The following is a 13,868-nucleotide window of genomic DNA, read 5'->3' on the forward strand; positions in this document are numbered from 1 at the left end:
CGAAGTTGTTCTTTTGCAGATCAATTGTACATATATCAGAGGTGTGCATATTGCTAGGATTTAGATTTCCGATAATTTATGAAAAAAATACCAGCTTTTGAACTTAGTCATTTTTTGACAAAAATATTGCATATAGGGTACCCTCATTGTACGGATAACTCCTCCTACAGTTTTCAAGATAAAAGTTGTTCTTTTGCAGATCAATTGTAGATATATTAGAGGTGTGCATATTGCTAGGATTTGGATTTCCGATAATTTATGAAAAAATACCAGCTTTTGAACTTAGTCATTTATTGGCAAAATATTGCATATAGGGTAACCTCATTGTACGGATAACTCCTCCTACAGTTTTCAAGATAGGAAGTTGTTCTTTTGCAGATCAATTGTACATATATTAGAAGTGTGCATATTGCTAGGATTTTGATTTCTAATTATTTATGAAAAAAATACCAGCTTTTGAACTTAGTCATTTTTAAGCAAAATATTGCATATAGGATACCCTTTCACCTTATCCATTTCACTGGATACGGGTTGACATGGATTATGGATACAGTTCACATAAAAGAAAACCCTGTTTGCTGTCACATTGACAGCTTTTCACTTGTTAAACATTGTTCGGGTTACAATATATTATATTTATGAAGTTTGTACAAGATTATCTACATCAGTTTCATCAGAAATGAGTAATTCATCATTTTAAATTTCAAGGGAATGAACTTTTGTAACTATTCTTTCATGCAATATAATTTAATAATTAACAATCCGAGGTCAAAAATTGGTGAATTGGTGGGATTAACGTAAATATTTCTTAATGTCATTCTGTTGTTCTGATCAGAAACTTTAACGATAACATTTCTAAAAATAAATGATGTGGCACTAATTGAAAAAATCTGACTGAGATGACAAATGCAAAAATATTTAATTTTTCATAGTTTCATTTTTTTTTTAAATCAATATTTATATTACCTTTACGCTTGTACAGTCATTATCAATATTATTTTCTTTAAGAAGCACATCAACCCAGATAAAGACAAATGTGCAAGAAAATACGACATTGATTTTGTTGTAAGTATCATAAAGACAACATCGATTATTTTGTTAGTATCATAAATACAACATCGATTATTTTAAAGTATTATTAATAAAACATCGATTATTTTGCAAATATCATAAATATAACATCAATTACTTTGTTAGTATGATAAAATCCACATCAATTATTTTGTAATTATTATAAATGCAACATTGATTATTTTATAAGTATCATAAAATAGTTAAATATAGACTATGCAGAATTTGAAGTGTTTTAATGCATCCAAAAGGTCCTAGTCACTTTGCTGCGATTTTTCTGCGAACTTTCTCCTTGCGTATGGCTTACCTTGGGGGCAACCACAATACAAGCCGCAGACAAACTTTAATGTCAAAAACTAAAGTTAGAAATTACAGATTTTAAGTGTTTTAGGTAAGAAACATATTGTCTCTTTCAAAAGATGGCGACCAAGGAAATAAACATATAGATACAACAACTATTAGGAGCTATTGCTATTTGACTTACATCATTCCTTAATGTATTGAATAGAAAGCCAAATAAGTAGAAAGCTGAACATGCTAAGAGAAGTGTTTGTTCGCTGAATTCAAACCGTATTGTGTTTATTGCATCAATTTTGAACATGAATATTTAAAACAAATTATAGTATACTAGTACATGGAATGCGTTTGTGAAATTTTGTTGGTAACGGCCACAACTGATGTTCGCTATTTAAACAGGAGCAAAGGTGGAAGGAGTAAGAGATGTCAAATATGTGTAATATGATTTTAAAAACATTGATGGTTTCTTTTGTTCATCAATATTGTAAGCATTCTTTTTATTTTCGGCCTATTTTAAACTCATATTATTGTGTCCAGTGAACCAGACGCGGAACCTGGGGATTCCGGATTGATAATTGGTGTTGTTTTGGCGATTTCTCTTATCCTCATTTGCTCGCTGGTTGTTGTGTTCATCTTGGATAAACGATTCAAATGGGAACTAACGACACGACTATGGTCTTGTGTACCAGGTAAGCACATTGCTTATTTTAAGGATACACGTGCAACGCCTTTGTTTCCCAAAATATCGGTATGCATCATAACTCTATAAATCTGACTTGATGACGTGTAACAGGGATTTTTAACTTATTTTGATAATTATCTGTCCTGAAAAAGATTAATGATAACTCGCTTAAACTTTAATTTACAATTTTTCTAATTCAACCAACTAATACTATCTCTGATGTATACGAAGTTAACTATTCTAAGTTTAAAAAAAAACCTAATAAGACGCAGGATATGACTGTATATTTGGGTAACGGATGTTTAGATATCTCGATCATTTTAATAAATACGAGGGTTGTCAGAAAAGTGACTGTCATTTGAAAATTAGTATGCAAAAGTCATATGAATTTGCCTTAATAAAAAGAGGAAAGATTATTACCTTGCATGAATTGGATTTACGAAGCACTATTTGTTATTTCAACGACGTCAGGTGACGTCAAACAATCCTGTTACTATTTCAGTTCCACACACTTTTCAAGTCATTTAATCCATTTTAAACCATTTATATAATGCACGTTCATATCATTATCTGTCAAGTTTTTGTACAATGTCGTTTGTGGTATATCGTAGATCATTTAGGTCCAAAAATCTTTGTCCACACAGTTTAGACTTTAGATTTAAGGGAAAATATCGAAATCCATTAGTGCATGATCCGGGTTGTAAGGGGGTTGGTCTGCTGCAAGAGCTCAAAATATCAGTCCTCCCATCTTTAAACGTATGTGATTCTAAGTGTAAACCTTTGTTCTAAAAAACAAATAACAGCATCTAAGAACCTTTTGGTCTCCATCATTCCTGCGTGCACACATAACTAAATGAAGTCCCGGTGCTCCAAGATGTCCATTAACGTAAACGTTTTTAACAAATTTTTCAAGCTTTGGTCGCCCAAAGTCGGCGATAAAATGGTCCGAAATTCTTCCATTTAATTAAAACTTTTACAAAATAACCTTCAGAATTCATTGTAATGTCATATAAAATATCGTTTATTTTAATGCGCTTAAACGGTACATTTTCTTGATAAGGACATCAATTGCGAACAAAATATAAGAAATAAAAATCTGACATGCTCCGGGAAGCATAACTATCTTATCAAAATAATAAAGCTGTATATTTTTATGGTGCATTTAAAACATACAAATCTTGACATATTTCTTTGAAAATACGCCTGAAAAGTTTCGCTGGTATCATGCAAATAGTCCGCTCACAATCGAAATTGTCCGCTAATATTTCTAACAACGTTAACTCTCGTAGATGTTAAAGAGTTAGTACGTATTGCAGTATCTCAACTCGCGATCGGGGCTAGGTTGAAGACCTTGTCAAATATATTAATATGTTCTTTAAGTGAACGAACTACTCGGCCTTGTTATAGGTTTCCCGTTTTAAAACAGAAATGCTTCATAGTCATGATTGAATTGATTGTTAACAAAAATAAAAATATCGTTTAATAAAACTAGCACTTACTTTTAGTTTCCTATAGCAAAAGATAATGTTCCGCCATATATAATTCAAGATCCCTATTCTGTCTGTGTGCTACACTTTCGTTTCGAGACGATATCTTAAAAAGCCCTCAAGCTTTTGCAATTGAATTTTAATATCACAACTCCTATTGGCCTTGAATTGACCACTATTGATTTTAAGAGGAAAACGTTGAACATTATGGATAAAATCTCACCCCAACGTCCCCGTCCCTTTTCCATATCGCTTTGCCTTAAGCTATACATGTTTAGATATATTCATACTTAAGTATTTTCTCAAAAATAATTTCAGGTAGATGATTGTTTTCGCGCATTAAACTTGTATGGATATTAAACATTTTTTTTCTCATTTTTAAATACATGTAGATTAATGCACGTATGTATAGCTAGATAAAAGTGATATAAACCAAATTCACACGAATTATACTTTGTAAGAAACTAGTCATTTTGCAACGTTTTGAAAAGATATCTTTCTTTGCTTAAAAACGAAAAATCTAAAATGAATGCACCGAAAGTCAGCTTTTCTTTTTAAGTCGTCAGCAAAATTGGCATGAAAAATCTTTTCAAATGTTTTATTAGAAAAAAAATTGAATTGAAAATACTAATATGACTGCTGAGGTTTTTACCAAATATTTTAATTTACTGTGCAAATAATAGTACATTTGTTAAAATCTTTTAGAATTTTACATAATTAAAACTGCCCATTTTTAACAGGCATAAACCATTCCAGTACCGAACAAACAAGGAATAGAGGTAAAGATTTCAGAAGAAATATCTATCATGTTGGTAATGTATTTACTTTTTTAAGTCTCTTTGGTTTAACATGGTTTGTTTGCAAAACTTTGAATAAACGTTGTGAAAAAACACTTCGCCAAATAAAACACCATAATATAACACACCATTATGCCGCTCCTACAAAACATTGTTGCGTTATCACTACGCCATTACGCAACAAAAAGTTCATACATTATTACACCACTCGCTACGAAAGTTATTGGGTATATAGGAATCACCATGTCCGTCCGTGTGTGCAATCGTGTCCAGTCCATATATTTCTCTTGGAGACACATTGGAAGTTCTTACTTCAAACAAAGATTGCTTATGACCTGAGGTTGTTTTTTGGCCAAAGGTCATGTGAGCAAGTCACTGGAAAGAAAAAGTTAATAAATCATACTCGGTCTAATCCTATTGAGAAACAGTATATGTTCCTTCTCTACATAAAGATTTCCTATGAACCGAGGGTGTGTCATGATTTTGACCCAAGGTCATTTGGACAAGTTGAATGTACACAAAGATTGCCTATGATTCGAGGTTTTGGTCACGATTTTGACCATAGCTCTTTCTGATGGAGAAACATTGGACGTTCTTACTTCATATTAAGACTGCATATGACCTAAGGGTGTGGCATGAATTTGACCAGGTTGAGTTGGGGTCAAGATCATTGTTTAAAAATGCATAATTCCTGTATAGGTCACATCTTGTAACGGAAATTAAAATGATTAGAGGGTAACATTTAACATAAAGATGCTTGTGATCTATAAATATGTCCCTGGCTTTGGTCATATTTGCAAGTTCAAGGTCACTATAAGAATGTAGAGCATCCGTCATTTTCCAGTAGAAAAATACCGGGTACCTGTAGTTGAATTATCATATTTTCTTAGTGGGGGAGAGGGATCATTTTAGAGCTTGTTCACAGTACCTCTAGTAAAATCACTGTTGCACTTCGGCGTGCTAACAACACTTCATATGATGTTCGATTGCGTTCCCACAACATCATACATCATCGCCATAAGACAGCTTTATAAAAATCTCCATGTCGTCGCACGTCATTGAGAAAAAAAAGACAGCTGGACGACGCAGTGACATATTTTGTTAATGGGAGTAAGTTTGTTTTTAATAATGTTGCGAATTTTATTTTGGTTTTTATTTTACAATTGTTTTACTCAAAGGATTGTGCAAAAGTGAGAGAAAATAGGATTTTTTTTAGAACTGCTATACAAATAGCATGATGACGTGTTGTGCGACGGAATATTTCTTTTTAAAACGCTGTCGGGATTTTTGCAACTAGAGCAATCCCGATAGAAAGCATGAAGTTTTAAATATCATACATGGTTTTTGTACATTAAGACAGTTAATTTTCCATATAACTTTATACCTGATACAGGGGTCAAAATTAATAAAAGATAAGTTCTAATTTTTGTTAAATTGCTTCTAACTTGTTGCATTATTATCAAATTGAACACATGATAAGTTAAATGCACCTTAATAAACGCAAACAATAATCATAAAACAAAATACGCCGTCTTTTATACTAGAAGCAATCCAGAGGTTAAAATATATTGACGACGAACATTAATAATCAAATTTTATTTTGTTTTATCACAGAGAGACAAGAAGATGATACGGAGAATTCTTTGCTAGACACGACAGGTTAGTTCTTAAATTTAACTTTTAACGCTTAGTCAAATTGCTCTAAAATGTTTATATCGCATAAAGAATGTTGTTTTTTTTTAATTATAAGATAAGCGTTTAAAACGTATAAATCTGCTGATCTTTTCATGTGTAACCTTTCTTGTTAAAATAATTATCAATTACGGATAATTACGTGACATAAAAAAAAATAACCGTTTTTATCTGACTTAAATAGATTGCCATGACAACGCTTTTCAATTATATATGACATAACGCTGTGTTTTTGGGCAATTCAATGTTTTAGTATTTCTTAGATAGTACACGTTGTGTAGAAAATTTGAGATGACAAGAACGAGTAGGACCGATGGAAACATTTCACTGCATTTCTATAATATTTCTTTTAAAGGCATAAGCATACTGACAAAATATGTCAGTATGAAAAACAATTAATGAGACATGTAACTCTCTTAAACTTTAATTTACAATTTTTCTCACTCATCCAACCAACAACTATCTCTGGTACATACGGGATTAACTATTCTAAGTACTAAAAACTAATAAAACACGGGACATGACTGTGTATTTGGGCAACGAATGTTTAGATTTCTGAATCAGTTTAATAAATACGAGGGTTGTCAGAAGAGTTCGCGAACAAATTAAAGTGATTTACGACAAAATTACTGTGTACTTTAAAAGATGGCGTACGTTTTATTGAATGACTATCAATTGAAAATAAGTATAAATAAGATAATCGATATATATATTCTAAACAAATCATATAAATTTGATTTAAAAAAAAAGATACAGTTATTATTACTTTGCATGAATAAAATTTACGGAGCACCATTTCATACTTCCACGACGTTAGGTGACGTCAAACAACTGAAAGTCAAACCTGTTACTCTTTTTTAAAGTAAACACCTTTCAGTTCCAAACACTTTTCAAGTCAATTATCCCATTTATAAGACGCAGGTTCATATCATCATTTGTCAATTTTTTGTACTTTGTCTTTTGTGGTATATCGTAGATCATTTAGGTCCAAAAATCTTTGTCCACGCAGTTTCGACTTTATATTTTAGAAAAAAGCGAAATCCATGGGTGCAAGATCCGGTTTGTAAGGGTAGGTCTGCCGCAAGAGCTCAAAATATATCAGTTTTTCCATTTTTAAACGTATATGATTCTAAGTGTAAACCTATGTTCTAAAAAACATAACAGCATCTCATAACTTTTTGGTCTCCATCGGAGATTTTTCTGCGTGCACAAAATTAAATGAAGGCCCGGTGCTTGTTTTGACGGATTTTTCAAGCTTTGTTCGCCTAAAGTCAGTGATAAAATGGTCTGAAATTCTTCAATTTTATTAAATATTTTACAAAATGACCTTCAGAAGTCATTGTAATGTCATATGAAATATCGTTTATTTTTATGCACTTAAACGGTACATTATCTTAGTAAGGACAAATGCGTATACAAAATATAAAAAAATAATAATCTGACATGATCTGGGAAGCAGAATAATTAAGCTGTATATTTTTATGGTGCATTTAAACCATACAAATCTTAACATATATCTTAGAAAATACGTCAAGCTTTAATCTGAAAAGTTTTGCTGGTATCATGCGAATAGTCCGCTCACAATCGAAATTTTCCGCAAACTTTTCTAACAACTCTCATAGATGGCAGAGTTAGTAAGCATTGCATTTATCTCAACCCGCGATCGTGGCTAGGTTGAGGACCTAGTCAAATATATTTATATGTTTTCGAAGTGAACGTACTGCTCGGCCTTGTTATAGGTCTCCCGTTCTAAAAAAGAAATGCTTCATAGTCATGATTGAATTGATTGTTTACAAAACGTCAATTACTAAAATTATCGTTTAATAAAACTACATGTAGCACTTACTGTTTGCTTCCTATAGCAAGAGATTATGTTCCGCCATATATAATTCAAGATCCCTATTCTGTTTGCGTGCTACACTTTCGTTTCAATGCGATATCTTAAAAAGCCTTCAAGTTTTTGCAATTGAATTTTAATATCAAAACTCTTATTGGCCTTGAATTGACCACTATTGATTTTGAGAGGAAAAAGCTGAACATTATGGATAAAATCTCACCGCAACGTTCCCGTCCCTTTCCCTAACGCTTTGCCTAAAGCTATATTTATTTTAAATATTTTCATACTTGAGTAGATCATCAATTTCAGAAATAATTTTCGGTAGATAATTGTTTTTGCGCATTCAATTTGTATGGATATTAAACATTTTTTAATCATTTTTAAGTTCATGTAGATTAATGCATGTATGTGTAGCTAGATAAAAAGGAAATAAACCAAATTCACAGGAATTATACTTTATAAGAAACTAGTCATTTCGCAATGTTTTGAAAAGATATCTTTCTATGCTTAAAAACGAAAAATCTAAAATGAATGCACCGAAAGTCAGCTTTTCTTTTAAAGGGAAAGGTCAGGTATAACACATCTCTAGTGAAATAGATAAACAAAAGTTTGTTTAAAACATCCACCATAAACTTTATCTCATGATCTCATCTTAAGCCATCAAACTTGGTTTAATTATCTGGTCAGTGTTAAATCTCCTGCAAGCGCATGGAGGCTGCCATGATAGCATCTCTGTGACGTCAGCATACCACTTCGATAAACTGACCCACTTATTGTATAACATAACTCTGCAAGAATGGCGCAAGAAAATATATTTGGGATAGTACCTTATGCATTTAAACCTGAAACTACTGAAGAAGTTGAAAATCTGCCTGCCAAAAATAAATCATTAAGTCCAATTTATTCCAATATTAGAGGAATGGTGTTCCTGTAGACAGTTTGAGGTCATTCCCACTGCCGAGGAATGCATGTGTTGTAAACATTGCGATTATACAATAGGAAATATGGGAGATATAGGTTGTATAACTGACCATGACCAATTTGATCTTCTAATTCTTAATCCAGATGTTCTTTCCATTACTATTATTCAATTTATGATGTTTAAGAAACAACAAGGATGTGTAACTTCCCTAGACACTGACCACACATGTGAACTGATAAGAACTGTGAATGGGGTATGCTGACATCACAGAACATTTGGAAGTTATCGGGATGCTGGGATAAAACCCGATGATAAGCCACAACATATTTAACTCTAAACAGTGGAGAGCATCAAAATGGCAGCTCCCATGACTTTGTCAAACTTTGATATTCAATCAGTGATTGTTGCTGAATTATGATCATGCTAAGAAGAATTTAGTGGTTGACATTATTTTTATGGTAAATATAAATATTTTAACTCTTGTTTACTTTTGCCTGACCTTTCCCTTTAAGTCGTCAGCAAAATTGGCATGAATTTTTTTTCATATGTATTACTAGATTAAAAATTGAATTGAAAATACTAACATGACTGACTGCTGAGGTTTTTACCTAATATTTTAATTTATTTTGCAAATAATAGTACATTTGTTAAGAATTTTACATAATTAAAACTGCCCATTTTTAACAGGCATAAACCATTCCAGTACCGAACAAACAAGGAATAGAGGTAAAGATTTCAGAAGAAATATCTATCATGTTGGTAATGTATTTACTTTTTTAGCTCACCTGAGCCAAAGGCTCAAGTGAGCTTTTCTGATCACAATTTGTCCGTTGTCTGTCGTTGTCGTCGTTGTCGTTGTCGTCGTTGTTAACTTTTCACATTTTCATCTTCTTCTCAAGAACCACTGGACAGATTTCAACCAAATTTGGCACAAAGCACCACTAGGTGAAGAGGATTCAAGTTTGTCCAAATGAAGTGCCACGCCCTTTTTAAAGGGGAGATAATTGAGAATTATTAAAAATTTGTTGGTATTTTTCAAAAATCTTCTTCTCAAAAACTATTCAGCTGGAAAAGCTTAAACTTGTGTGGAGGCATCCTCAGGTAGTGTAGATTCAAAATTGTTCAAATCATGGTCCCCGGGGGTAGGGAGGGGCCACAAGAGGGGGATCAAGTTTTACATAGGAATATATAGAGAAAATCTTCAAAAATCTTCTTCTCAAAAACTATCAGGCCAGAAAAGCTCAAATTTAAATGGGAGCATCCTCAGGTAGTGTAGATTCAAGTTTGTTCAAATCATGGTTCCCGGGGGTAGGGTGGGGCCACAATTGGGGGATCAAGTTTTCCATAGAAATATATGGAGAAAATCTCTAAAAATCTTCTTCTCAAAACGTATTAGGCCAGAAAAGCTCAAATTTAAATGGAAGCATCCTCAGGAAGTGTAGATTCAAAATTGTTCAAATCATGGTCCCCGGGGGTAGGGTGGGGCCACAATTGGGGGATCAAGTTGTACATAGGAATATATGGAGAAAATCTTTAAAAATCTTCTTCTCAAAAACTATTAGGCCAGAAAAGCTCAAATTTGAATGGAAGCATCCTCAGGAAGTGTAGATTCAAAATTGTTCAAATCATGGTCCCCGGGGGTAAGATGGGGCCACAATTGGTGGATCAAGTTGTACATAGGAATATATGGAGAAAATCTTTAAAAATCTTTTTCTCAAAAACTATTAGACCAGATAAGCTCAAATTAAAATGGAAGCATCCTCAGGTAGTGTAGATTTAAGTCTGTTCAAATCATGATCCCCGGGGGTAGGGTGGGGCCACAATTGGGGGATCAAGTTTTACATTGAAATATATATAGAGAAAATCTTTAAAAATCTTATTCTCAAAATCTATTATGCCAGATAAGCTCAAATTAAAATGGAAGCATCCTCAGGTAGTGTAGATTCACGTTTCTTCAAATCATAGTCCCCAAGGGGTAGGGTGGGGCCACAATTGGGGGATCAAGTTTTACATTGAAATATATATAGAGAAAATCTTTAAAAATCTTATTCTCAAAATCTATTATGCCAGATAAGCTCAAATTAAAATGGAAGCATCCTCAGGTAGTGTAGATTCACGTTTCTTCAAATCATAGTCCCCAAGGGGTAGGGTGGGGCCACAATTGGGGGATCTATTTTTACATAAGAGTATATAGAGAAAATCTTTTAAAAAATTTCTTTTAATAACTATTTGGCCAAGAAATCTTAAATTGGCGTGTAACCATCCTCAGATAATGTAGATTCAAGTTTGTTCAAATCATGGTCCCTGGGGGTAGGGCGGGGCCACAATGGGGGATACATTTTTATATATAGAGAAAATCTTTAAAAGTCTTCTTCTCAAAAGTATTAGGCCAGGAAAGCCCAAATTTGAGTGGAGGCATCCCCAGATCATATAGATTCAAGTTTGTTTAAATAATAGTCCAGGGGTAGGGTGAGGCCACAATGGGGGATGAAATTTTACTTAGGAATGTATAGAGAAAATCTATCAAAATCTTCTTTTTAAAGACTATTTGGCCAGAAAAGCTTAAACTTGTGTAGAGGCATCCTCGGAAAGTGTAAATTCAAGTTTGCAAAATCACAGTCCCTAGTGGTAGGGCGGGACCTTGATGGCGGTTTGAATTTTTACATAGATATATATAGAGAAAATCTTTAAAAATATTCTGGGAAAGTTTTTGGTCCAAAACTCAGTACTTAGTGTGAAAGCACAGGTTATGAGATTAAAGTTAGATTTAAGTTTGATGAAACCATGATTCCCTAGAGAATAGTAGGGCCACGAAATGGGGGGGGGGGTAAATAGGAATAGAGAAAAATCTTAGAGGTACAACAACAAAAGGGGCTTGGTATTTACCAGAAAATAACAGGTGGATAAAAATTGGCAGATTTTCAATTTTTTTTTAGCAAGATCTACTGTACTCAGTTGTCAAGATATTTTGATACTGTAATGCTAATTTGATCAGAAATAAGGCAATTGTTGCTCAGGTGAGCGATGTGGCCCCTGGGCCTCTTGTTAAGTCTCTTTGGTTTAACATGGTTTGTTTGCAAAACTTTGAATAAACGTTGTGAAAAAACACTTCACCAAATAAAACACCATAATGTAACACACCATAATATGCCGCTCCTACAAAACATTGTTGCGTTATCACTACGCCATTACGCAACAAAAAGTTCATACATTATTACACCACTCGCTACGAAACAACAATTATGTTAATAATTGTATTTATGTGTTGAATGCTATAATTTTATTTGCTTATTTATTGTATTTTTCATGTTTATGTTTGATTAGATAAGTTGCATTTCTTTCCCAGGCCTTGTAGAGGTCGTTGGCCATATTATGTAATTTCCCTGCAGTGGTCACTGTCCATGTCTATTTTTAGCTCAAATTCCTTGTCTAAAAACCTCCCAGTGACCTATTATGTAATTGTTAAAAATTTCATGGTGTAATTCTCCCCAAATTTAAATTAATAGCCAATCAAATTAAGCGATACGGTCACGTGGTTTGATGCGGTCAGTATATGACCAGTGAGAGTAGGGTCATTCTGTCTTCATCTCTGAGAGTGTTAGCACGAGTAATGTTTCGTCATTTTTAATAAATGACATATTTCATCATGCACAAGTGTTGAGTTCATTTATCAGACAGCAAAAACGGAGCTGCGGTGAGGTTGTGCAGCATGAGAAAACATAAAAGTTTTTGGGTATATAGGAATCACCATGACCGTCAGTGTGTGCAATCGTGTCCAGTCCATATATTTCTCTTGGAGACACATTGGAAGTTCTTACTTCAAAAAAAGATTGCTTATGACCTGAGGATGTTTTTTGGCCAAAGGTCATGTGAGCAAGTCACTGGAAAGAAAAAGTTCATAAATCATACTCGGTCTAATCCCTCCTTATTGAGAAACATTATATGTTCCTCCTCTACATAAAGATTTCCTATGAACCGAGGGTGTGTCATGATTTTGACCCAAGGTCATTTGGACAAGTTGAATTTACACAAAGATTGCCTATGATTCGAGGTTTTGTCACGATTTTGACCATAGCTCTTTCTGATGGAGAAACATTGGACGTTCTTACTTCATATTAAGACTTCATGTGACCTAAGGGTGTGGCATGAATTTGACCAGGTTTAGTTGGGGTCAAGATCATTGTTTAAAAATGCATAATTCCTGTATAGGTCACATCTTGTAACGGAAATTCAAATGATTAGAGGGTAACATTTAACATAAAGATGCTTGTGATCTATAAATATGTCCCTGGCTTTGGTCATATTTGCAAGTTCAAGGTCACTATAAGAATGTAGAGCATCCATTATTTTCCAGTAGAGAAATACCTGTACTTGAATTATTATATTTTCTTAGTGGGGGAGAGGGATCATTTGAGAGCTTGTTCACAGTACCTCTAGTGATATCACTGTTGCACTTCGGCGTGCTAACAACACTTCATATAATGTTCGATTGCGTTCCCACAACATCATACATCGTCGCCATAAGACAGCTTTATAAAAATCTCCATGTCGTCGCACGTCATTGAGAAAAAAAAGACAGCTGGACGACGCGGTGACATATTTTGTTAATGGGAGTAAGTTTGTTTTTAATAATGTTGCGAATTTTATTTTGGTTTTTTTTACAATTGTTTTACTCAAAGGATTGTGCAAAAGTGAGAGAAAATAGGATTTTTTTTAGAACTGCTATACAAATAGCATGATGACGTGTTTTGCGAAGGAATATTTCTTTTTAAAACGCTGTCGGGATTTTTGCAACTAGAGCAATTCCGATAGAAAGCATGAAGTTTTAAATATCATACATGGTTTTTGTACCTTAAGACAGTTAATTTTCCATATAACTTTATACCTGATACAGGGGTCAAAATTAATAAAAGATAAGTTCTAATTTTTGTTAAATTGCTTCTAACTTGTTGTATTATTATCAAATTTAACAAATGATAAGTTAAATGCACCTGAATAAACGCAAACCATAATCATAAAACAAAATACACCGTCTATTATACTAGAAGCAGTCCAGAGGTTAAAATATTTTGACGACGAACAT

The 13,868-nt window shown here is 33.3% G+C and overlaps 1 protein-coding gene across 7 annotated transcripts in view; it reads left to right on the top strand.

Moving 5' to 3' along the window:
* The window catches only part of LOC117692803 (uncharacterized), a 36,932-nt gene that overhangs the window by 2,583 nt on the left and 20,481 nt on the right, over positions 1 to 13,868 (top strand). The window contains exons 4-8 of one of the 7 annotated variants that reach the window (XM_066078455.1): positions 1,012 to 1,065; positions 1,906 to 2,057; positions 4,278 to 4,349; positions 5,949 to 5,993; positions 9,473 to 9,544. In XM_066078455.1, the coding sequence (XP_065934527.1) occupies positions 1,012 to 1,065; positions 1,906 to 2,057; positions 4,278 to 4,349; positions 5,949 to 5,993; positions 9,473 to 9,544 (395 nt within the window). Of the gene's footprint in view, positions 1 to 1,008; positions 1,066 to 1,905; positions 2,058 to 4,277; positions 4,350 to 5,948; positions 5,994 to 9,472; positions 9,545 to 13,868 lie in introns of all 7 variants that reach the window. The other 6 variants (XM_066078454.1, XM_066078456.1, XM_066078457.1 and 3 more) reach the window with 6 other exon arrangements.

This window comes from Magallana gigas, chromosome 3, assembly GCF_963853765.1.
Source record: "Magallana gigas chromosome 3, xbMagGiga1.1, whole genome shotgun sequence".
In the NCBI taxonomy this organism is placed as follows: Eukaryota; Metazoa; Mollusca; class Bivalvia; order Ostreida; family Ostreidae; genus Magallana; species Magallana gigas.